General features: G+C 40.5%; 1 protein-coding gene across 1 annotated transcript; it reads left to right on the top strand.

Annotated features, from left to right (window-relative positions):
* The first annotated feature begins 25 nt into the window (after positions 1–25).
* ARV1 (ARV1 homolog, fatty acid homeostasis modulator) lies at positions 26–14,523 on the top strand. Its single transcript, XM_007071116.4, has 5 exons — positions 26–159; positions 6,507–6,626; positions 9,988–10,141; positions 12,900–13,124; positions 13,770–14,523. The coding sequence occupies exons 1-5, from the start codon at positions 61–63 to the stop codon at positions 13,874–13,876; spliced, it is 705 nt and encodes a 234-aa protein (XP_007071178.3). The 5' UTR covers positions 26–60; the 3' UTR covers positions 13,877–14,523.
* Positions 14,524–23,640: the final 9,117 nt, after the last annotated feature.

Genomic DNA, 23,640 nt, shown 5'->3' with positions numbered 1-23,640 from the left:
GAAGCGAGGCAATTGGAAGCGGACGGGGAGGGTTCCTCCTGCAACGGCCCCTCGCCAGCGATGGGGGAGCCCGGCGGCTACAAGTGCGTCGAGTGCAGCCGGGAGGCTCCTGAGCTCTACAGGGACTATCAGCGCGGGGTGCTGCGCCTCGCCATCTGCGTGAGTGGGCCGGGCCGGGGGGCGGTCCGTGGGGTGGGGAGGTCTGGAGTGAGGGTGGCTCAGAAGCGGGTGGGGGTCGCCCGGGCTCGGGCCCTGTCTCGGTTCGGGGGCTAGGCGCCCGGCCCCCTGAGCGCTCTCCGGGGCGGGTATTTCAGTGACCGGCCCCTTTGCTTTCTGCATTGTACGTACAAACACGCACCCTTTCGCCGCGTCCGCAGCACGGGCAGCCTTCCAGCTCCCCCCGGGGCAGCCCCTGTGGGAGCGCGCTGTGGCCGGGATCCCCCCGGCTGTCTAACCCGGCACCGGGGCTCTGTCCCGTTCCCTCCTCTCCTCCCCCTGCCCCGTTACTAAATACAGGTTGCGCCAGGAGGTTGTGCAGTGTGATTATTCTTGGTCCCGCATCTCTGTAATCTCTCATTCCCACAAACCCACCAAATCCCCTCAGTCTAAATTGTGTTTTGTTTTCTGTCTAGTTCCTCCTCGTCCTGCAATCCCCTCCAGCCCCCAATAGGCAGGCCCTGTGTTTGGAGTGGATCTTTCCTCTTCCCCTCAGCTTGGTGGTCAGTCAGTTTTAGTAACAGGTGTTTTCGAAGAGCAGATTCTAATAGATTGGATCCTAATTGCTGGCTAACTGTGCCTAGTTCAGGGTATTCTCATGCCACCAGACCTCACAGTCTCATACTAAAGTCAGGACTATCTTGCGAAGTGGGCCCATCCCTCACGTCTGGGTTTCATGTGTTTCAAAACCCAGACCTGAAGGTTACTCAGTAGTGCCTTGAATGAGATTGGGAGGCAGCCTGCCTCAGTATCAGGGTTAGAATGGTGGTCACTTTTGTGTGCATTTGAGAACTGTTATAATTACTTCTTCATATCCCAGTCTTTAATGTCTGCATTAGAGGCCGTACATACCAAGCAGTACCTATTTGAGGAGTATTTCTTTTTTTACTATTATGAATATTTAACCTTTTTTCTTGGCAATTTGCCTCCAAAACTCCTCACTTTGTCCAGTGCATTTCATTGGCATTAAAAGGCTTACTCCTTTCCCAAATGTTCTTACTGACTTCATAGTTAAAGTTGAAATATCCTTTCTGTTTTAAGGACTGTTTTAGACATTTCCTTATTTATAGCTTTCAGTTTTTGGTAGTACTTACCTGTGTTCTTGTTGCCAATGGCTTGTTTATGGGTATTTCTAGTAGTGGGTGAAAAATAGGGTCACTTAGAGAATTGTATGAAAGACTTTGATTTTGATTTTTGGTTTTGAAATGGAAGAATCTGGAAGTGTGCCTCAATTACCCCTTGTTTTCCATCCATGTTTATGTTATGTCCCAGTACAGCCCCTGAACTTGTCTATTCCTTGCAAATCAGAAAAAATTGCTGGTGGCACATTTTGTAGAAAAATGTTTATGCTAAAAAATTACCCTTGTTGGAATTTCATTGTTATTACTGGGTATATAGCGCTCATATTTTTGCATGATATTTGGGCTCTTGGCAACTTGAGGAGAAATAAAGCAATGTAACTTGCCACCTGCCAACCCCTAAATTTGTAACTAAACTCCAAATAATGGGCACACAACACAAAATAGTTGAGCAGGGAATTTGGACAAAATGTACAATAATTTTAAGTGTTCTGTCACATCACTTTTATGCTTGGCAATTTCTGATATTAATAGTAAACAGCATATACAGTAAACACCTGTTTTGTGAAGGTCTTCGATTAGTTCTGGGTTTTAAAAAGTAGTGGTTAACATAAGCTGAGATAGAGCAGAGAGAGTCTTCCTTGACCTAGAAGAGGCTGAACACTAGGCAGAGATAAATTATTTATTATGATGGAGAAAGTTGACATTCCCATCCTCTTCTTCTCCCACTAGAGCAATCAATTAATGATCAAACAGCTGCAAGCATGCTCAAAATCTCTGCAGACTCATTAGAAATGTGCACAGTTCAGTAGATCTCTCAGGGCAAAGACAAGGCATTATAATTGAGATTTCTGCAGGTCTTAAAAATGCACATTGCAATGACAGATTGACATTTCCCTTCCCTCCCACCCTTGGTTTTAGTGTTTCCTAAAGATGGTCAGACTCTGGATTTGCCTGATCTTACATTGCAGAAGTTGAAACCTGCACCCAGAAGTATCCTTATTCATTGTAAATCAGTTTGATGGATTGGTGATTGCTGTTTCCAGATGCAAAAAGTTCAATCAAGTGCCCGGTGGCCTCTCTGTGCATCAGGACCCAGGATACAAGGTGTTAGATAATCTCTGCAAAGCAGGGCAAGGTCTCTGCGATATGCCTTTTTCACTGATCCCGAGGATCATGCGAAAGATGGCATGGAGAAAGCCGCAGTGATTCTGTTTATGCTAGAAGAGTCTATTTCTCTGTTGCCTGATTAACATAGAGTTGGACCAGCCAATGTGTCTACCTCACAGAGGAGGTCAGCTGTTGCCAAAACTTATCCTCCATCCCACACCAAATAGGTTCAAAATGGATACTTGGATGAGGTAAATATCACATTTACAGACCCTGGAAAGTAGTCAACAAATAGAACTTGTTCTACAGACCGAAGCAAAGTCAATGGTTTAATTACCACATTAACCAAATGCAACATAGCTTTGAGTTCCTCCAGCAAGAGTTTAATGTTGGTGTATGAGATTGTCGAAGCAAAAGGTCAAGTGTCTGTGTTGTAAGGTCTCAGCATGTTCAAAAAGAGGAAGTTTTATCAAACCCGGACATGCTTCCTTAAGGCAACTACCCTATTTCTAGCCCCAAAAGGCTATACAGCACAACTTTGGAATTTCATTCTGGTCCTAAAAGAATTGACTTGAATCCCTATGGCAGGTGTCATTATACTTTCTATCTATTAAAGCAGGTTTTATAATAATTATCTCTAATCAAAGGAACTTTTGAAGTTGGGAACCTTCTTGGATGAGACCGACTATTGTATTGTTGTTCGGACAGGTAGTCCTCACAACTGTCATAACATTTAGTCACAAAGTAAATTCAAGAAATAGTCTTCCTTCCATCAAGCATCATAGTTCACACTGTAAGAGCACAGTTAAGGACAAAGAAGTCGTGTCTCCACTAATGAGATCTACTGGCCATGTGGCCATCCATAGATAAATGCACCAAATTCTACTGAAAAATGGCAATTGATAACCAATATGTAGAAGTCTTCTCCATGCCTCATTGCCCCCAGTGAAGATAGAGGATATATGATTTCCTTTATCTTGGATGTCCATAGTTAAAGGGTGATCCTGCTTCCCATCCTGGAGACATACTGCAAAGAAAGTAAAGGGAAGTTGTTAAGGTTTGACAATGCCCAAAAATTGAGAGAAAATTTCTGTTTTTGTAAACATACCTCTTTGGAAGGAAGGAAAGAGAAGGTAGGGAAACTCCTAGCCACATTTAAAAGGAGGGCTTCAGTGGGGTAAAAATCACAATCCTAGGTGGCAGCGCATAAGCAATTCAAGGCACTTTTATGTAATTCAACCAGTCTGTCCCTCACACTTTACAATAAAACAGCTGGATTAATTGAGCAATACATGCACAATTAGTTTTTATGCAGTTAAAATTTAATTGAAAAGCCATTTTTTTTAAGCAGCAAGGAGGAGAGAGAAAGCAGGAATGAGGGCTAAGTATTCATTTGGTGGAGCTGGGGCAAAGAAGCTGTCAGGAATCCAAAAGCAACACTGAAAATAAAAGAAAAGGAGGACTTGTGGCACCTTAGAGACTAACAAATTTATCTGAGCAAAAGCTTTCGTGAGCTATAGCTCACTTCACTGAATGCATCCGATGAAGTGAGCTGTACCTCACGAAAGCTTATGCTCAAATAAATTTGTTAGTCTCTAAGGTGCCACAAGTCCTCCTTTTCTTTTTGCAGATACAGACTAACATGGCTGCTACTCTGAAAACTGAAAATAAAATAGGTTGTGTTATCATTCTTATTTATGTAATTCAGCAGATTTATGTGGTAGTAGAAGTGTTTCCTTACAATTAGTCTGAGGGCGTTCATGCAAATCGGGCCTCTGGCAGGATAAAGGCAGAGGATTTAACTTCAATACAATCTAAGACTCAAATAGTCTAATTTAATAATAAGCAATTCCCTTTTTTTAATGCATCTTATCTGTGCAAGATGGCTGAGGAAGGGTGATTAATTTACATACTTCAGCAGTTATTGCAGACTATTTAATTTGTCAAAACGCCCAGCCATGGTTTTGTGATGTGACAAGTTTTTGTTCCTGCTAATCCTCTTTCTGTTGTGTTCTATGTATAGCATGTTTTGGTGGTGACAGACTAGAACTCCTCATCATGATGCTACATTGGCTGTTTCATATGTTTTGTGTGTGTATATCGTTTCCAGAAGCTGCAAAGTAGAAAACCCACAGTTGTCATCAAAATTGCTATTTATTGGTGCATGTTCACAGCAGCCGCCTCACAGGAATCCCTGTTGGGATTTCTGGGTCCCCAGTCTGGGTAGGGTGGGATGGGATGATATTTCTAAACTGCGTGCAAATCATTCACTAACACCATGCTGCCTGTATCCTTGACCCAGGCATTTGCTTAGTTGACCTTCTTCAGTGTAGAGTCTTTCTGCGTGTGCCCTTACTTTGGCTCTGTCATCCTTTTCTTCTTTGTTGGCTCCAAATAGAGAAGTCTCTCCTAGATTTCCACTTATGCATCCATGTTCTAAAGTTTTGTGTTTTTAATGCGAACCTGTGGGCACCTTGCATGTCTCTCCATCAAGCACCTACACTATTCCCTTGTGCTCAGAGGTGAGTTCATTTTGCTTCTGACTGTCCAGAGTTTCTGTGAACACCACTCCAAACAGTTCTTTATAAGTTTCTTGTGCTACACCAGCCTGAAGCCTGTGTAAATTAATGCCTTTTCAAAATGTTCTTTCATGATTCGTCTTTAGAAGGAAAAAAAAAACGAAATGAGACATTGCATTTAATTAGAACTGTAATCTGTTCCATGGTAGATTTCACACTCTATTAAATGGTCGTTACATTCGTCAATTAATTGTATCCTTTCTTCCATCTCTCTGACTTTTTCATTTCAAGCCTATCAAACTGCTGGTTAATTGAGTCAGTTTTTGAATCCAATACCTCTAACTCTGTCCTACTACATAATCCCATATAACATTCTCTTCTCTGATCCAAAATGCGGTTCCCTTAGAACCTGGCCAAAATATACTGGCGGGGGGGGGCACCATACCTCTAACACGAAGTCTTGTGATTCGTTGCTCCTGATGGTGGCTTCACTACTGATGGGGACAGGTTTCTGGTGCATTTCATTAACTGTTTTTGGATTCTTAAACTCTCCAGCAATAACAGGATTAAAAAGGGAGGTTCCTGGCCAGTGAGAGCTGTGGAGGCAGCACGCAGAGCTGCCTGCCACGCCTCCGCCTAGGGGCCACAGGGACTGGTCGCCGCTTGTGGGGAACTGCCTGAGGTGAGCACTTCCTGGATTCGGCAACCCGCATTCCCTCTCATGCCCCAACTGCCTGCCCCGCACCCCCAGCTGCACCCAAAAGCCTCTCAGAGCCTGTGCTCCACACCCCAACCCTCAGCCCTGCATCCCTCCTCCCCCGCACACCCACTCTGAACCCCTCGTGGCTGTTCCTCTGCCTAGGAGCAGCATGGACATGTTGCCACTTCCGGGAAGCCACATAGGAAGCCTGCCGGCCCCCTGCCAACCAGACTATAAACCAGACTTTCTATGAAGATTATAAATGCCAGTTTATAGAGCTTTCCAGCTGGGACAGGGCCTGATAACACAACACTTACTATATTGTGAAAGGGCTGCACAGCAAAGAAAAGTGTTCTTTTCCCCAGCATTGTCTTAGTTCAGAGTAGAAAGCCATATTTATTTACGTTACAGAAATTATTGCAATGTAAGGTTAGGTTTTTTTAAAAATATAAATCGGCCATGCTCAAATAACAAGCCTTAGCAGGCTGCTGGTGCATTCCTTAGATGTTTGAAAGCACTCAGTTGTCTCTGCCTGAGATGGCACACAATACCATGTGGTGCACCCAGGTGTAATTTATTGTTATGTATATAAATCAAAACTTTATTTTAGAACATATAAAAATAGCTGATATCTTTTATTTGGTTGGGATGGGAAACCAACTGAAAGCTTGAACGCCAGGATAAAAAAATGGAGGTAACTTTTTTGCCTGAATTAAAATCCATTGAAAATAGGGGTTTCATCACAGAAATCCTGACATAACTTTAAGAAATACTTGGATGCCACTATAGTGTTGCTGTGCTAAACAAGTAAGAACAGCAGATTTTTAAATAAACTCATGCTAGTTTGCTTGTTTTTACAACTTGTTACTTTGTTAATTTCAGAAATCCTGCCAGAAACCTGTGGACAAGTACATTGAGTATGATCCTGTTATCATCTTGATTAATGCCATCTTATGCAAAACACAGGCTTACAGGCATATTCTTTTCAATACACAGATAAATGTAAGTTGCTGGATTTTTTTCCCCTCTTTGGCTTTGTACAAGATGTATGAGACTAATGAGAAGTAAATAAGAATCACAGTGAAAACAAGATTTAGTAGCTGCCCTAAGATGTTGTTAGTTTTTTTTCTCCTGCCCCTCCACAAGTCCAAGAAAGTTTAACTACTATTTTGTTCTCTGCCCAAATTAAGGGTCTAATGCTATAAACAAAGCAAGTGGAATACCAAACTTTGTAGCTGCTGCTAGGAGAGCTACAGTCCAGGTAGAGTTAGCAAACCCAGCTATCATATTAAAGATATTGCTTACAAGAGTTTAAAAACTTATTTTTGTCAGAAGAGTGAGCACACGTGATTTGGAATACACACAAGGAGCAGAGCTGTTGAACAAGAAGGGGCCATATTTCAGTAGTCAGTTTTCTGACCAGAGCCATTGGAAGAGGTCCGCTTCTGCTGTAAATTGCTAATTACAATCTCTGCTGGAAATGTCTCTTTAAATTCAGCAGTAGTATAAGGTACAATACTAACATATTACTATACTAGAAAAGACTAGTATTACCCTCTTACAGGCTTCCTCTGCTGTAGTAAAATAAGTTACAAAAATTATTATGGCAAAAGATGATGGCTTGCATGTTAAGAATCACTGATGCATAAGTACCCAAGGTGAAATGCCCTAGAAAGAGCTAAAGCTGTCGTGCAATGACTGGACCCAGAGAGCTGTTGAGAGGGTTAAAGCACTTGTGTGGTTTAAAGCACTTTGTGTGGGTTAAAGCACTTTCATGTGTCTGGCAGTTGAAATTCTGAAGATCCTATGTGCAGGTCTACACAGTACAATAATGCATACAGGAAGGGTGTGAATTGTAAAGTGCACCAAAGTGTTGCATGCTAACTGGCCAGTGTAAACCCTGCTGGCGCGCCTAAAAGTTCCTGCTAAAACTTTTAATGCACACCAGCAGGGTTTACATAGGCCAGTTAATGCACAACACTTCGTGTGCACTTTAGAATTCACACCCTTTTTAGTACACATTATCGCACCATGTAGACAAGCCCTTTGTGCTGCAGAGCAGCTGCACAAAAGGAAAGTTAGTCACTCAGGGTCATCTTTCTAGGCCATGTGATCTTGGTGAGCAATTGTGGATTAGTGGTTTCTCAGGTGAGAAGTGCAGGAGCTGAAGGGTGAAAAGGAGCATGGAGTTTAAGCAATAAGACTTATGAGAGTGGCAAAATACCTGCTTCTGGGAACAGGATAGAGATGTCTTACCTGAGGCTTCTGGAAGGGCTTATCTACATTCAGAATTTGCACCAATGTAACTGAAATTGGTTTAGTTAAACTGGTGTAACTCTTGTGTGGACTCTTATATGACTTAAACCTGGCTTGTAGCTGTTCTGCTTGCACCTGTAAAATTATACAACCGGTTTTTAACTGATATAAGAGAATCCACACAAAAGTTGCACCAGTTTATCACACTTTTAGTTATGCTGGCACAGCTTTGTGTGCAGACCATGCCTAAGAGGGATTTGTCTATGAATACCTCGGCCCAAGGAAGCAGGACTTGTAAACAAACTGACCATGCTAAGAAAATATCTGACTCTTATCTCTCTGATTTCGGCTCTGAATGGGAAACAGACTTGCAAGACTCAAATTCTGATACTGTTCAGCAAAGAGTCCATGCAGCATGGGGAGATAGCAGGGCATCCAACTGAGCTCTTCTCCCCACGGGGCTGCTTTGCCTTTCCTGCCACTGGAGTCCCAGCTCTGCTGCCTGCTTTGCAGATCCACCACCAAGGCTTGGGGTGGGGTGTGGAAGCAGAGGCAATGCATGGGACTCCAGCAGCAGGAAAGGTGAAGCAGCCCCATGTAGCGGGGGGGAGGAGGAGGAGCTCAGCCAGCCGCCCTGCTACTTCCTGCTCCCTGTGCTGCAGGGACACAGAGAGCCATTGCTGGGGCGGGAGGGTGTGCTCTCCTTGTTTCTGGGCATCCTGAAAAATCGGGGGGGGGGTAACCCCCCCCCCGAAACTTTCATCTGTTCGTCCCTCCTCCCTGCACTAACCACAACTATACGTCACCTCTGCGTTTGGGCTGAGCTGGGGGTGGGGCTGGAGCCATGCAGAGCTATGCTTTGTGCTCCCAGTGGTCCCCAGAGCCCACTGCCCAACCTGGCCCCGTGCTCTCCGCCCCAGAGCCCACTCCCCGATCTCATGTCCTCCCCACCCCGTCCTTCGGTGCCAGTCCCTGGAGCCCTTTCTGGCTTCTTTCCCTCCCCAGTCCACCTCCAGTTACCTTCTTCTGCCACATCCCGGCCTCCCTCTATCTTCCCCAGGGCTGCTATCTGAAGTCTCCTTGGTCCCTCCCACAACCCAGAGACTCCTTCATGCCCCTCTGCTATCCCCGTCTCCAAAGGGGCTTCACACCACTAGCTGGATCATAGTCCAATAGCTTCACATCCTGGCTCCGAGCTCAAAAGTACACATTCACACCCTGTTTTGCTGCCCAGATCCCAGCCCATACCCATTGCTCCATCTCTGCCACTTGGCTCAATTTGGGGCATGGAGAAACGTTGGGAGGGGGCGGGGGCTGGCAAGCAGCAATGCCAGGTGGCTCAGACCAGCCCCATGCATCCTGTTTTCAGATTGGGGAAATACGGTCACCTAACTTTGCTGGCCGGCAATTGGGGGGGTAGGGAGGGAGCTGGCTGGACATCTGGACCTTGACTATACTTTGACCAAGAAATTTGGAACTTGACAAAAAATGGAATACCCCTGAACTAGGCTGATAGTCACCTCCCTAGTTGAGTTTTCTTATTGCTCGTGGTGGAAGCTCACTTTATTTATAAATCAGGCACATTAGATATGGATACACATTTATTTTGGACACATGCCCTGGTTTGTTTGTTTGTTTGTTTGTTTGTTTGTTTGTTTGTTTGTTTGTTTGTTTGTTTGTTTGTTTGTTTGTTTGTTTGTTTGTTTGTTTGTTTGTTTGTTTGTTTGTTTGTTTGTTTGTTTTTTTAAGTCACATTTTTCAGGTGATACTTTAAGCTCTGTTTGAGACACCGAATTATGCTTGTATTGAGCCCCCTTTTTCCCCCTCCACATCCAAACACACTCACGTACCACAACTTTATGCTTTCTTCTGCCCAGAGCTGCTCATATGACTTGCCACGCCCAACCTCTCCAATCAGGCTAATATGTTAAAGCAGCTAATTGTTATTAAAACGTGTGCTAATCTAGTAGAACTGAACCAAAGTCATTTGTTTCTATTCCTGAGCAAAAGTAATAAAGCTACCTCAGCTGTGTGCCTAGAGATGCTAAGAGATGACCTTGAATTAAAAATATTTGATACTGATGCTGTCAACATTCTTTCATATCAGATTCATGGGAAGCTTTGCATATTTTGTTTGCTTTGTGAAGCTTATCTCAGGTGGCTGCAGCTACAGGATTCAAGCCAAAACACAGACCCTGATGACTTAATCAGATATGCTAAAGAATGGGATTTTTATAGAATGTTTGGAATTGCTTCTTTAGGTGAGAACTATGATTATTTCATATCACTTTCAAATGATCTTTTATATTAAATCTTAAAGATCAATACATTGAAGAATTTGCTAGCACAAAATGCATGCCATATTCCACCCTAGAGGTGGCTGAGTGATCTGTGATAGATTTATATATAGACAGTCTAAAACATTTCTGTGGCCCTTCAGGGAAAAATAGCACTACATAAGTTACTTCATTTATTCATATACTGTTTCCTGCATTCCTTTAATGCCACTGTACATGGCAGTCACCTGATTACAGTGCAGTCTGGTGTGATCAGCATTAAATATCCATACCAGAAGATGACAGTATTTCAGAATATTAGGTCTGAATAGACATCCATTTACATGGTGTTGTTTATAAGGGGTAATGGACAGCTATGCCTTATTCCAAAGACTGAACTTCTAGGATATTAGCAGCATGCTGCATTTTATGTAAGATTTAATTGATTCAAATATCAGTTAATGAACATGTTCTGCCATGTGCTGTGTCTTATTTTAGGTTGCCCACCATAACATTTTAATGCCAGTTGCCTTTCCACATGTTGAAGACAGATCAGTCCCAAATATATTACTTCTACTAATAGGGTGCATTAAACAGGTTATATTTAGTTCAAGTTTCTCATTTGTCCTATTCTAAAAATGTTAGGAAACTTTAGGAAATGTTGTATGGATTCTCCATTGCTAGTTTATTTTACATGCCATTGAAAAAGGAAAGAAAACTAAAACCACTTCTTGTGACTGGCCAAATGTTATTTTTATTCTTTTGCTGGAGAGGCAACTAGCAACTGGAAACATAAATTCCTTACATATTGATTCCCTGCAAAGCTTATTCCTAGAGTTGGAGTGATAGTGACAATGATGATTATGAAAATAAACAGTAACCGGGAAAAAATTTTGACTTCTGAACCTTAAACAAATTTTTAAAAACATTTGCCAAATTGAATAATGACAAACCTGGTAGGTATCATAGAATCATAGAATATCAGGGTTGGAAGGGACCCCAGAAGGTCATCTAGTCCAACCCCCTGCTCGAAGCAGGACCAAGTCCCAGTTAAATCATCCCAGCCAGGGCTTTGTCAAGCCTGACCTTAAAAACCTCTAAGGAAGGAGATTCTACCACCTCCCTAGGTAACGCATTCCAGTGTTTCACCACCCTCTTAGTGAAAAAGTTTTTCCTAATATCCAACCTAAACCTCCCCCACTGCAACTGGAGACCATTACTCCTCGTTCTGTCATCTGCTACCATTGAGAACAGTCTAGAGCCATCCTCTTTGGAACCCCCTTTCAGGTAGTTGAAAGCAGCTATCAAATCCCCCCTCATTCTTCTCTTCTGCAGACTAAACAATCCCAGCTCCCTCAGCCTCTCCTCATAAGTCATGTCTTCTAGACCCCTAATCATTTTTGTTGCCCTTCGCTGGACTCTCTCCAATTTATCCACATCCTTCTTGTAGTGTGGGGCCCAAAACTGGACACAGTACTCCAGATGAGGCCTCACCAATGTCGAATAGAGGGGAACGATCACATCCCTCGATCTGCTCGCTATGCCCCTACTTATACATCCCAAAATGCCATTGGCCTTTTTGGCAACAAGGGCACACTGCTGACTCATATCCAGCTTGTCGTCCACTGTCACCCCTAGGTCCTTTTCCGCAGAACTGCTGCCTAGCCATTCGGTCCCTAGTCTGTAGCGGTGCATTGGATTCTTCCGTCCTAAGTGCAGGACCCTGCACTTATCCTTATTGAACCTCATCAGATTTCTTTTGGCCCAATCCTCCAATTTGTCTAGGTCCTTCTGTATCCTATCCCTCCCCTCCAGCGTATCTACCACTCCTCCCAGTTTAGTATCAGGGAAGAGATGTTGTTTCCAAGCTTTTAAAAGTGTATTTGAAGGGAAAAAGAAGGGAAAAAATAAAAATTTAACTTTTTTTTTAAGTATATTTAAATCCTTGTGGTACTGCTGTGTAATTCAGACACATCTAGTAGAACCATAAGGATTCTCTCAACTTTGAAGTTTAATACCTTCAATCTAGGGGTGTAGCTATGCTACCAAAAACTAAATTGTAATTCATCACCTGTGCACATCCTCAGCAAAAAGTGCTACTGTAGATGAGGATTGATGTTCATATTGCTGTATCTAACCTTGCTCTGAGCAGGTTTTTATTAAAGGGTGGTAAAAGTGCCTCTGAGCTCGGTCTTCGCTAGCACTTTCTCCAATGCTACCATTGCTGGAGCAGCACTGATGGTGAATTAACCCAAATGTACTAGTGTAGGGAAGGCCTAGTAATTCAGTAACACCTTGAGCCTTTGTGTTCTTCCCTGAGCCAAAAGATTCTTTGTTGCTAAGCTTTCAGGGAATATAAGTAATGACGACATTGGCTTACAGGGTAAAGACTAGCTGAAAAGACAGGCTGTCTTTAGGAAGGAAAAATAGAAATAGAGGAAAGTTTGCACATTAATTTTCCTGTGATGTGTGCAGTCATATAGATAAAAGTGACTGAATCCTTTTGATGGAGATTGGGCTGGTTTGGGTTACTGGTAGAATGAGTCATGCTTGGTTAGGCTAATAAAGATGTATGGTGAGTGTGGAGGCAATGAGAGGATGTTTTGTTCATGACTGATTATAAAATTTTCTTTAAATAGTCAGAAGCTCAATTGTATTTGGCACTTGTCATTTTCACAAAGATTAATCAAGAAAGGTTTTGATTTGGTGGGTCATGCTGTTTTTTCTCCCATTTTCCACTCAGAACAAACTGCATTTTTGGTTGGCGTCTTTACTGCCCTTTGGCTAGCAAAACCTGAGAGCCTGAAAACAAAGTCAGACTTCATCTTTCTTCTGAAAGCCCTGTTGTTGTCTAGCTATGGAAAACTTCTACTGATTCCTGCTGTTATTTGGGAACATGACTATACGCCTTTGTGCCTCAAACTCATAAAAGTATTTGTCCTGACATCAAACTCTCAAGCGATTAGAGGTACTTTTCTGCTTCTGTTTTATTAGTATAATATCTGTTAAATGTAAGAGATACTGTCACAAGTTACCACTACACATTGTTCTACTTATATTTTCAGTGATTTAAAAAACCAATCTGTTTAATTTCTGAAGTATTGTTGAAATAGGGGTGGTTTGTTTGGTGTGGTTGTTTTTTTTTTGTTTGTTTTGTTTTGTTTTAGCCTAAAATTTTGACACTGGACCTTTCATAAAAAGTGAATGACGCAGAAAATGTGTATAGAAAACTTTAAACTTATCTCAGAATAATTATCTCTGTAGATGCAAATCAGTTACAAATTGAGGCACGCAGTGTGGGTCACTCAGACATAGAAAGAAAGTAGAATTCATGATTTGTGTAACATTGTAACATATTTAGTTTGATTTTCATCATTTTTACTGAAGTTGAAAATTGTATGTTAGCTTTTAAGGAGGCATTTTCTTCCCAGCTGTGCACAGAATCTTAAAAGAATCTTTTCTGTGTGACCTGTTTAAATATACATATTGATATAAAGTTTCACACAAACTTTCCATCAACTTCAGAGAGGTTTTGACCCAAACTGTTTAAACTTCTCCCACAGTAATACAATTATTGGACATACTGAGCATTTTGTTTTGTTTTCTTTTGCAGTTACCGTGAATTTAAGCCAAAAGCTCACTTTGCTGGCCATCTTGAGTGGATTTGTTTTGGAAAATGGTGTAGTCTACTTCTTCCAGAGAATGGGATGGAATGTTTGAAAAGGCAGCCCAGTGTCCATTTTCTAAATCTTGGATTACGTTAAAAATCTAAAGAAAAACCAACATGGTACATTCTCAAAGATAATCCTCCTGCAGCAAGCCTCAAATCAGCCTCAAATAGTTTATATGAACAAAAACTTTCCATGATGATGATTGACTGGAAACAGTTATATGATTTAAAATGAGAAACTCCAGTAGTCTGGCTACAATGTGTTTATACCAGAAAACTTCAGTCTGAACTTGCTTACATTCCCACCAAAAATATGAGTGTGCTGCTACCCTCACAGCTTTCATAGATCCAGCTGTATCAGGAAAATGGATGCTAAAAATTTCAATACTACCATCAATCGTTACTTCGGATGTTTTTTCAGAAGGAGCTGGATGAGAGATTTTCCTTAGAAGGGAAAAGGAGTAACTGCAAAAATTGAAACGGGAAAACAAAACCAGTACTTTCTAAAAGAGTCATGAACAGATAAAGAACTAAGTATGGCCAGAATCGACTGTTCTGTTATACAGTACAATTACAATGGACAGACTAAGCTTCACTCTTGGATGTTTGCGAAACAAGCAAAACAATAAAGGAGCTATTTTAATCTACAAAATTTAATATTTGTGACTGTTTTAAAGGACGTGTTGAAAACCCTAAATGTGTCTGTCTTTCTTGAAAATTGTTTAGAAAGGCTTCTGATTGTTTCATTTAAAATCAGTTTAGGTTTAATTTAAAATTTCCACCTTCGCTATTTGATGGGGTTAAAAGGGGACATTAACAACAAACCAACCTGTGTGGTAAAATTGATTTGAAGTGGTCTAACACATAATATAGGTGAGATCCTAACTTGCTGTAAATAGGCCAGCTGAAATCTGGCCTATGCCTTTAAGAAAAAATACTTTACAATGCTTCAGAAACTACTCCTGGGAGGATTCTGTGCCAAAAAAATTAAAAAATCTGAAAATTTTATTTGTCAAAATAATACACCTGTAGCAACAACAGTTTCAATTGTTTTGGTAAGTTACTTAAACTGCACTACAGAAAAAATTCACTAACTAATCAGCATTTCCTAAACATATGAAAGTAAGTTACAAACACTTGGTAACGAATACCCTGCATTCCAGCTATAATCCTGGATTTTCATTTAAATTACATTACAGAACACTAAGGAGCCAAAAAAAAGGTAGAATGTCATTTTAAATTGCTCAGATTTTCACACATGAAAGTCCTACAGTTTTGCTAATCATTGTCCTAGACCTGGTTCTGATTGTCCTTACGTTTTATTGGCTGTTTGGTAAATGTTTTATTTGCCCTTTATGTCATCTTGTTTTGTAGGGGAAGTAAAATAAATCCTGAACTGTAATCTAACCCCATTGTGCCACTTTCACACAGGAAAAAAGAGAAAAAGCACATAGATTTTCCTAGCTGATTCCCTTACTGTCATTTATAGGGCTTTACATCACTCTGGCAAGGTAGGGGCCTTAAAACTTTTACATGTTTTATGCTCCTGGGGGAATTGACTGAGGCAGGCTGCTACATTTCTGTCTCGGAATGAGATCACTTAACCATCAACAGCAAAATTTAAAAAAGTGGGTTTTGTTGTGTTTTTTTGTTTTGTTTTTTTTTACATAAGCTATTTTCTTTAATTTAAAAACCAACAATTTTCAGTAACATAGTACTAATACTTAATTGTGTGTGTTTTTAATTTATAGACCTGTTACTAGGCATGCACGCGGCTACATTTCTACCTCGGGGCCAGAGCCTTCCTCGTACATAATAAAAAAGGCATACCCCACTTCTTGCTCGGCAAGCCCCAGTAGCAAGCGAGAGGGACAGTCTCTCTCACTTGTTGGCCAGCCCCACCCCCTGACAGTGATCAACATCTCCCCCCCCCCCCCCCCCCCCAAGCATGCACACCCAGCCCCCGTCCCCGCACAGTGATTTGTATCTCTGAGGCTGCTCCAGAGTCCAGGCATGCTCAAACAGATATGCTACCTGGGCTGCTGGGGAAGAGGCATGTGTCCCCTCAGAGATTTCTTTTGCATTTTTCTGCACGGGGGGCACAGAAATATGTGGACCATATGAATTCTGTTAGGAGTAAGAAACCTCAGAGACAACGTAGGCTAGTTTAAGGGGCTTCCTGTTTGAAATAGTTTCTCCAATCTCTTTACTCTTCCTAATGAAACCTCTTGTGATGAATAGCCTGAGTTACGTATTGGACTATCTTTTACATGGTAAAGAAACTTGTGACAGTCTACCTGTCATTCTTCATACCTAGGAATAATCTAGTGCAAGATTGTTTTATGAAAGGACCTAGAAAGGTTAAAAACATTGGGCCGTAAAATGCACCCCCTTAAAGCTCTTGGAGTTTTGCTTAAAAATGGATGGCACAGTATAGCCCATGGGCAAAAAATAAATAAAATAGAGTAAGTACATCCAAGACCCAAGTATTTGGTAGGAGAAAATACATGGAAAGCAAAAATGTTGTAAGGACATCTCTTCAAAAGCAGGTTAGATAAATTTGCAATGTGAGATGGTAGAAGAACCCATCAATGTGAGCTTTAGCTATATCTACAGACATGTCATAGAACAAGGAGTTAAATTTCAGTACAACACAGGTGAGATTACACCTTATATATTAGGCACAATCCCAAGCACCTCTTTGGTAGGAAGACAGCTGTAAGTTTTGTGGAACTGAGAGAGGCACAATAAACTTAAAGGGGATGCGGGAGTCTGAAGGGATTACCTTATGAGGAATTATTATATGATTGTGTATATGGATATCATATGTCTCTAAATATTAAAAGGACAAACATTAAAGAAACCGGTGGTATCTGAGTGGGCCAACGTGGTACAAAGAGATGCCAAGAAACATTTTGTAACATTGAGGGCGAGGTCTCCTAAACTGGAAATCTCCCTAGAGAATATGATACTGATAGCCCCATCCCTTGAGAATGTATTGTCATGAAGATGTCCTGATTAGCAGACTAAACACAAGGAAGTCAGCTCGGCCTTCCTTTCCTTTCTCATTGACTAGTATTCTGTCAACCCATTAGCCAAGCTAGAGACATATACACTAAAATTTGTTAGCATAGTCTTAATAGACTGTGGCTGGAACAGGGAATAAAATAACTAATCTTAATTGAAAAGTTATTTCCCAGCTTCTTTTCAAAAAAAGAAAGCAATTGTCTGTCAAGAAAGCCATGTGTTTTCTGAGTGCTGAATCTCTGCTCTCCCAACCAAGCAATACTAGTGCCTACAGTGCCACCTGGAGTCCAAAATGAAAGGGACTTAGTTTTGCTTTCAAAACTGTCCAATGGGAAAGTGTGTTCTGAAGTTGATATATGCTTTTTTCCTTTTAAATTTCATTACAGTTCTGTAGAAACTAAATATTTTGGCCTAACGCTTTAAATTTTTGTAAACTTTACAAATTCAATTTTTTTAAAATTAAAAGTTTTTTTCTACTTTGTAGAAGTGTTAAAAATAAGTGGTGATAATGCTCATGGTAGCGTACATAAAATAACTGGTTTTGTGATTACTTGAAAGATAAAGGCACATAACATTATACAGTCACCAATGAAACCTGTTTAATGCTAGTTACTTTGCAGTGGACATCTATTTTATAAGATTACAAAATGGTGCAAACTCTGATTATCACAAGTAGTACCATTACTTTCAGTGAGCCTACACATGCTAGCTGTATGAGGCTGCTCCTTTACAAGGGAGATCAACAGGAGTTTTGTCATTGAGTTAATTGGGAATAGGATCACTCCCAGATACAGTCATGAGGATTTTGCAAGAAGGTCACTAACGTGACTTGTGTTTTTCACTCATGCTTTTAAAGTGCTGAACTGACTTTTTCAGCATTTCTAGTGATACTGCATTTTTGGGGCTGGCTAGGAGGAGGAACCGAGAAGGGTAGCATTTTAAAAAAAAGTTCAAAAACATGACCTGTTGGCTTAAATTTCTAAAGCCCTAGCACATGTTTGGGTACTATATAAAAAAGCAGCAAATTTGGGAAAAGGGTGCAATGACCAGGTATAGTCTTAATACAGGTTTCATTGTTATTTATGAAAGGATAATGTTTGTTTTGTTTTTTTCTGGGTACGATTTAGCTGAAATTCCTAAATCTAGATGACCCACAGAACCTTAATCACACAGGGCTAGAACTCTGAAACCATTTTTAGCTGATAGGATTGTTGTGCATAAACTAGAGCAAGAGGGTCCTGGTTTAATTGAACAAACGAATCGGAAACAAGATACTCTGAATTCTCTTCCAGCTCCAAGGCTGATGTCTTCTGTGGCCTTGGCCAAGTCATTTACTGCTGTTCCTCCATGTGTAACATGAGGGTAACAATACCTGCCTTACAACAGTAATGAGAGGATTAAATGGCTAATGTCTGTCTGAAGATGAGAAGGATAAGAGGTTTTTTTCTCCTAGCTGCAGGTTAGAAGTCAGTAAATACTCTGAACTCTGATATTAAAACTGACAAGCCAAGAACCTGAGAATATGAAATTATTCAAGATGGCATGTTTAAAGAATCCTCCTTAGTTATGTTAAGTGAAGCATTGATTTTGACTCTTCCTAACATACAGTTCCATAGCAGAAGTAGCTGCAGACTCTTCACAATGCATACAGAAAGCTCTGCTTTCCTTAATGTGAAGTTCTAGATGTTATCCCACTTGCCCTGTACCAAATAAGCGTGAAATTAGTTTGGGAAATGGTGGGTGAAAGTTAACTGATCTTAAGGAGAACAAATAGTCTTCTGATGAACAATTAATCCAATATCTGATCTATGCTGTAGTCTGCATTTAAAAAAAAACAACTCAGCAGTGCTTCTAATCACCTTCAGCCCTTTTCCCAGAGTTAGTATTTCACTTTAGTTCTAAGCCACGATGGTTATCACTTTCATATTGCTGTTTCTACCTGTGCTATTCTTGCCTATTAGTTGCCTGCCTCCTTCTCAGATTAGGCTGCCATAAATTCATCAAGCCTATGTTCTTTACGGCATTGGTCCTAATCTTCAAAACAAATAATGGCTCAAACCCCAGCTACCTTAGAGAGAGCATTTTTCTCTACACATTACCGGGTCTGCTGTACTCTGCTGGAACAATACCATTCACAAAGTCCAGAATCATGCACATTTAAACTGACGGCAAAATATTATCAACTGAGGTGATCACAGGTGCAATGAACTGCCGCAGAACAGACTAATCCAGAATCTCACCAACCTTTAGGAAATTCTGCGCAACATTCTTGCTTTGTTAAAGCTTTTCTACATAACCAGAAAAACATTCACAATATCAGCCATTCCCCTGTCAAGTCAACCCTGGCTCCCTGTTGCCCCCCACCTCAAAAAAAAAACCTAACAAAAAAAATCCTATCCCAAGCAGAGCTTTCTATCCTTAAAAAAAAAAAAAGGGGGGGGGGTAGAGGGGAGGGCAGAGACTCCATGAAGCCCACTATGGCCTTTGCTAATTTTTTAAATCAGGACTGTGCTCAAATAATACAAATGGCAGTATAAAATCCTACGCTAAAATAAAATGATCACAGCTAACTAGAGTGGAAATTTATACTAATGTTGAATGAGGTACAGAAGGGACTGAAAATAGCAAAGACCCAGTACCAACACTGTATCTATATTAGGAAAAATGTCTGGGGATGTGCAGGATTGAGAGTGTGAGAAGTGAATATAATAATTTCTAGGACAATGGGTCTCAACCTTTTCCCTGAGGGGGCCTCCCTTCCACTTAACAATATGGGAAGGGCAGGTGACTTACAACCCCCAGGCTCAAAACCCATGTCACTTTCTGCCCCTCAAGAGAAGCATTCAATGTAAGCCACTGCTGATCAGTGAAGTATTCAGCAGGGGCAGAGCCACATTCAGTAAAGAAAACCCTTGGTATGTCTCTCTACTCAAGCAAGAGCTTCAAATTTTCACCATGTGAAAACTAACAAACTTCATTGTGGCAGAGGAGCTGCCAATGTTGGGTGCCCCATTCTTCACATAAAATAGGGAAGAGGCTTGGATCTATTAAAGTTCACATCTTTAGCAGCCTTGTCAAGTACGTCTAGTTTCCACTGGCAGCCTCTTTTCTGCGAAAGCTTCCTGGTGAATTGAACAATGTGCCCAAATAGCTTGGGGTATAAGCCTAGTCGATCAGCCTCTGTAGTTTCAGGCTCATCTACAATAAAAATTGTATAACCTCTTCCCCACAGTGTGGACACAATTATATCAGTTGAAAGATGCTCATTCCGGTATAGCTAGGCCTGCACAGAAAGGCAAATAAGCTATACGGGTATAAGGTATCTTTACACTGGTATAAATGCATCTACACGGGGGACTGTACCAACATAAACGGTACAAAAATGGGTGTAGACCAGGCTTTCATCTCATTGCTTGGTCTCTGTCATTGCAAATACTAACACAGTGAAACCAATCCAACTCAGCTGCAGGAGCTGATTTGTAGAAAGCTTCAAATACTTTTTTTTCTCTAATGCATCATGTCAGAGCACAGCAAAACAGGAAGTCATTATGTAGGAAGCCTTCCCTCTCAGCATGGAAAATAATAAAAGGTGGGCAGATGATGACACAGCTGTAATTTCATTCAGTTGTACTGTATTAAGAAATACTGGCTCTCCTGAACTCTTCTAAACAGCTGTTCCTGAACACCTGGAGCTAGATCATGAATTTGTTAGCTGCCTGTTCTCTTGGAGAGGGGAATTGTTTTGTTTTGACTTGATTGGCAGCAACAAATCCCAGCACCCAAACTACAGGCTCCCAATCAGAGTTTTCCCTGTTATGAGGCATGGCAGCTTTGGCTATGTGTAGTGACACTTAATATGACACTCAGAGGGTCTCATGTTTACAGTATTGCCATTTAATTAAACAGTCTGCTGAGTTTATAAATGTATAAGCTTTAAAGTGAAGTGTTTTGTGTAAAGATAGAGGTGTGGTCTACAAATTGGTCAGTACCCCGTCCTTTTAGTGAGCATATTCATGCCCCATAATCCTTTGCCAGCTACTGCTGCAATCTGTGGCATATTGGAAAAATGTCAAATTCCAAGCCTGCAGAATTTCAGAGTCCATATGCACTTGACTAGGGCAGCTCACACCTCTTAGAACTATTATTTCAGGCTTTCTTCAGATCCTGGAAGGCACCCCTGTGTTAGGATACCCATGGCAAACCAACAAACAACAACAACAAATGTGATCGCTGCAACCCTAAGAGCTAGGGACGTTTTTTTTAAATGATTTTAAAATGGAAGAAAAGGTGGATGGGGATGACCCATTAGTTGTAACCCCTGTTCTAGGATAATAAACACAGCTGTGCATGATCTCTCTTTTTGCTTATAACAGAAATATTTTGCAGCCTATATTGTTGCACTTAGCCTACTTCGAGTAATGCACTACCAAATTAGTGTGTCTATAGGAATGGTGATATACCCTTGACCTCTGTAGGACTGGCTGATGGACTAGTTTTGTATATATACACAAGAATGTAATGATACGGAGGAGGACTGTATAGCCATAGGAATGTATAATATTTAAAGTTGTGGAAAAGGTATGCATGTAAAGCATAAATAAAAAGGACTTTTTGCATGAATGGCTAGCGACAAAGCATGAGAGAAAATGTCTAATTGCATAATCACAAAACAGCATTTGTGCCAGGGCAAGAGTCAATATTTTGCTATTATCTTAGATCTATATGTAATCAGCCTAGATCTAAAGAAAACCTCACTGGACATGAAAGAGGATATGAGAGAAGCAATAAAGGAAACAAATGGGGAAGCTGACCTTTCCTCTCAGTTGTGCTGTATCCTATTCTACCCCAAATTGTTAATCATTAAAATTTAATCCTTTATTAGTCCAATTACAGTTCCCATAATACATTAGATCTTTGCCATGAATGTCTCTTCTCCTTTATAAATGTATAGAGATGGTAATAATAATATTCTGAATGGATATTATATTTTCTTTCTCACCACAAGTAAATGATGTGCTATAATGGCCTTGCAAGAGGAAGAAATAAACTTTTCCAAGCTGAAAGATGTGATTAAATGTATGGAAAGAACAAAGAATCTGCAGATACTGGTAAAGCCCCCTTATGATATGAAGAGATCTGAGACTCCATGATGAATATCACACAGAAGAAAGAAAGCACTCCAGGACTTTTAAAATCAGACCTTAAAGGAAATATAGAAGTGCTGTGGTTAAAAGACAAAATAGCTGTAGCTGAAGGACAAAAGAGTTTTTGAAATTCAAACTGTGTGTGAGAAAATATAGTTGTCTGCCACATTTGAAGTAAATTTTTCATCATGAGCTGATTCTGATAAGACAGTAGTACTTCATCTTATTTCAAACAAGTATGTTATCACTTGGATTCAGAGAAATGGTTTATATTCAGTATAACATAGTGTCTATAAAATGGGGTTCATTCCATCACATGGACAACATACAGTGATGATGTTAAAAGCTTAACAACTTATAATTGGCATCTTTTACTAAAATGGGTCTGATTTGAGCTTTTTCTTCTCATTCAAATCTTTGGATCATTTCTTATTTTTACCCTCTAACCATTCCAGTACCAAAACTCTTCACAATAAAAATCTGAATATGTTATTTTTTAATCTAAATGATTAGTGATCGAGGCTTTGGTTAAAATGACATGTTGATTAATTTATGTTGAAGGCACTATAAAAGGTCAAGATTAGATGAAAATTAACAAAATACCAACCTCCCCCTGGAAGCTTGTAAAAAGAACCCTGTATTGTACTGGTACTTTTACAGAAGAAATAATGACCTTAACACACTGGCTTTTTTTTTTAAATGATTCAAATGGCATTGCTGTTTGACCAGTCAGAACAGTTTAAGCGATAATGGCTAGGACTCAGACAGGCATAATTATTGTTTGTGACAGGGTTGAGTTCCAAGAGCCAAAATGAGCTCTAGAATTATTACTCCTGTCTACCCAGATAATCACAAAGAGAGATTTATGACCCATGCGAGAAATGTTCCTGGTTTCTGAAAGAGGAGCACACACAGTGCTGCAAGAATGAAGAAAACGCTTTTCCACTATGAATTTAAGACTGTAGTTTGACAGCTAAACTTCACCACAATATGCCACAATACAATAATGAACAGCAGACTGTAGTCAGTGGCTGCCATGCTTCCAGACTGTGTATAATACAGTATTTGGGGAAACTTCCTGTGCTGATTTTAAATTGAGGGGTCCAGGAAAAGTTTTTTTTTTTTTAAAGTCTAAACACAATAGTGATTAATTTTCAATAATAGTAATAATGAAGTTCAGTTGACTACTGAAATAGTGCTGTGTTTAAAAAACAAATGGATTAATCTCTTTAAATTACTTACCAACTTTATCTATAAAATACAAATTCTTTTGCTAAAAGCACATTCCTCTGAAATTAGATCAGTTTCAGATTGTGCAATGCTTGCTATTTCCACATTCTCTGGTGCAGTTTCCTGATTAGCAGGGACAATAGGAAGCCAAGGAAGCAGGGGAAATGGGCTCCTGCTGTGGATATGACAGTGTCATCCAAAAATATTGAATTTTGTCATTTAAAAAAAACCAAAGAGCCAAATTCTCTGCTGGTCAACTGAGTTACACCAGCTGAGAACTTGGTCCAAAATTATTAGCTTATTCTCAAAGGGTATTTTCTGTGTACCTCAGTCCAGTGTGCTGTTACTGAATCTGTATCTTTGTAGGGTGAATCAATAAGATCACAGAACACTGAGTACTCTTAGATCAATTT

This window comes from Chelonia mydas, chromosome 3 (assembly GCF_015237465.2).
Source record: "Chelonia mydas isolate rCheMyd1 chromosome 3, rCheMyd1.pri.v2, whole genome shotgun sequence".
Taxonomy (NCBI): Eukaryota; Metazoa; Chordata; order Testudines; family Cheloniidae; genus Chelonia; species Chelonia mydas.
This window is presented reverse-complemented; position numbering and strand designations above follow the sequence as displayed.

Excerpts from the sequence above, each read along its gene's own strand:
- ARV1 (XM_007071116.4), top strand. The coding sequence starts at position 61 with ATGGGGGAGCCCGGCGGCTACAAGTGCGTCGAGTGCAGCCGGGAGGCT. Across the intron at positions 6,627-9,987 it reads TTTTCAATACACAGATAAAT|ATTCATGGGAAGCTTTGCAT; the intron begins GTAAGTTGCTGG and ends CTTTCATATCAG. Across the intron at positions 10,142-12,899 it reads GTTTGGAATTGCTTCTTTAG|AACAAACTGCATTTTTGGTT; the intron begins GTGAGAACTATG and ends TTTTCCACTCAG.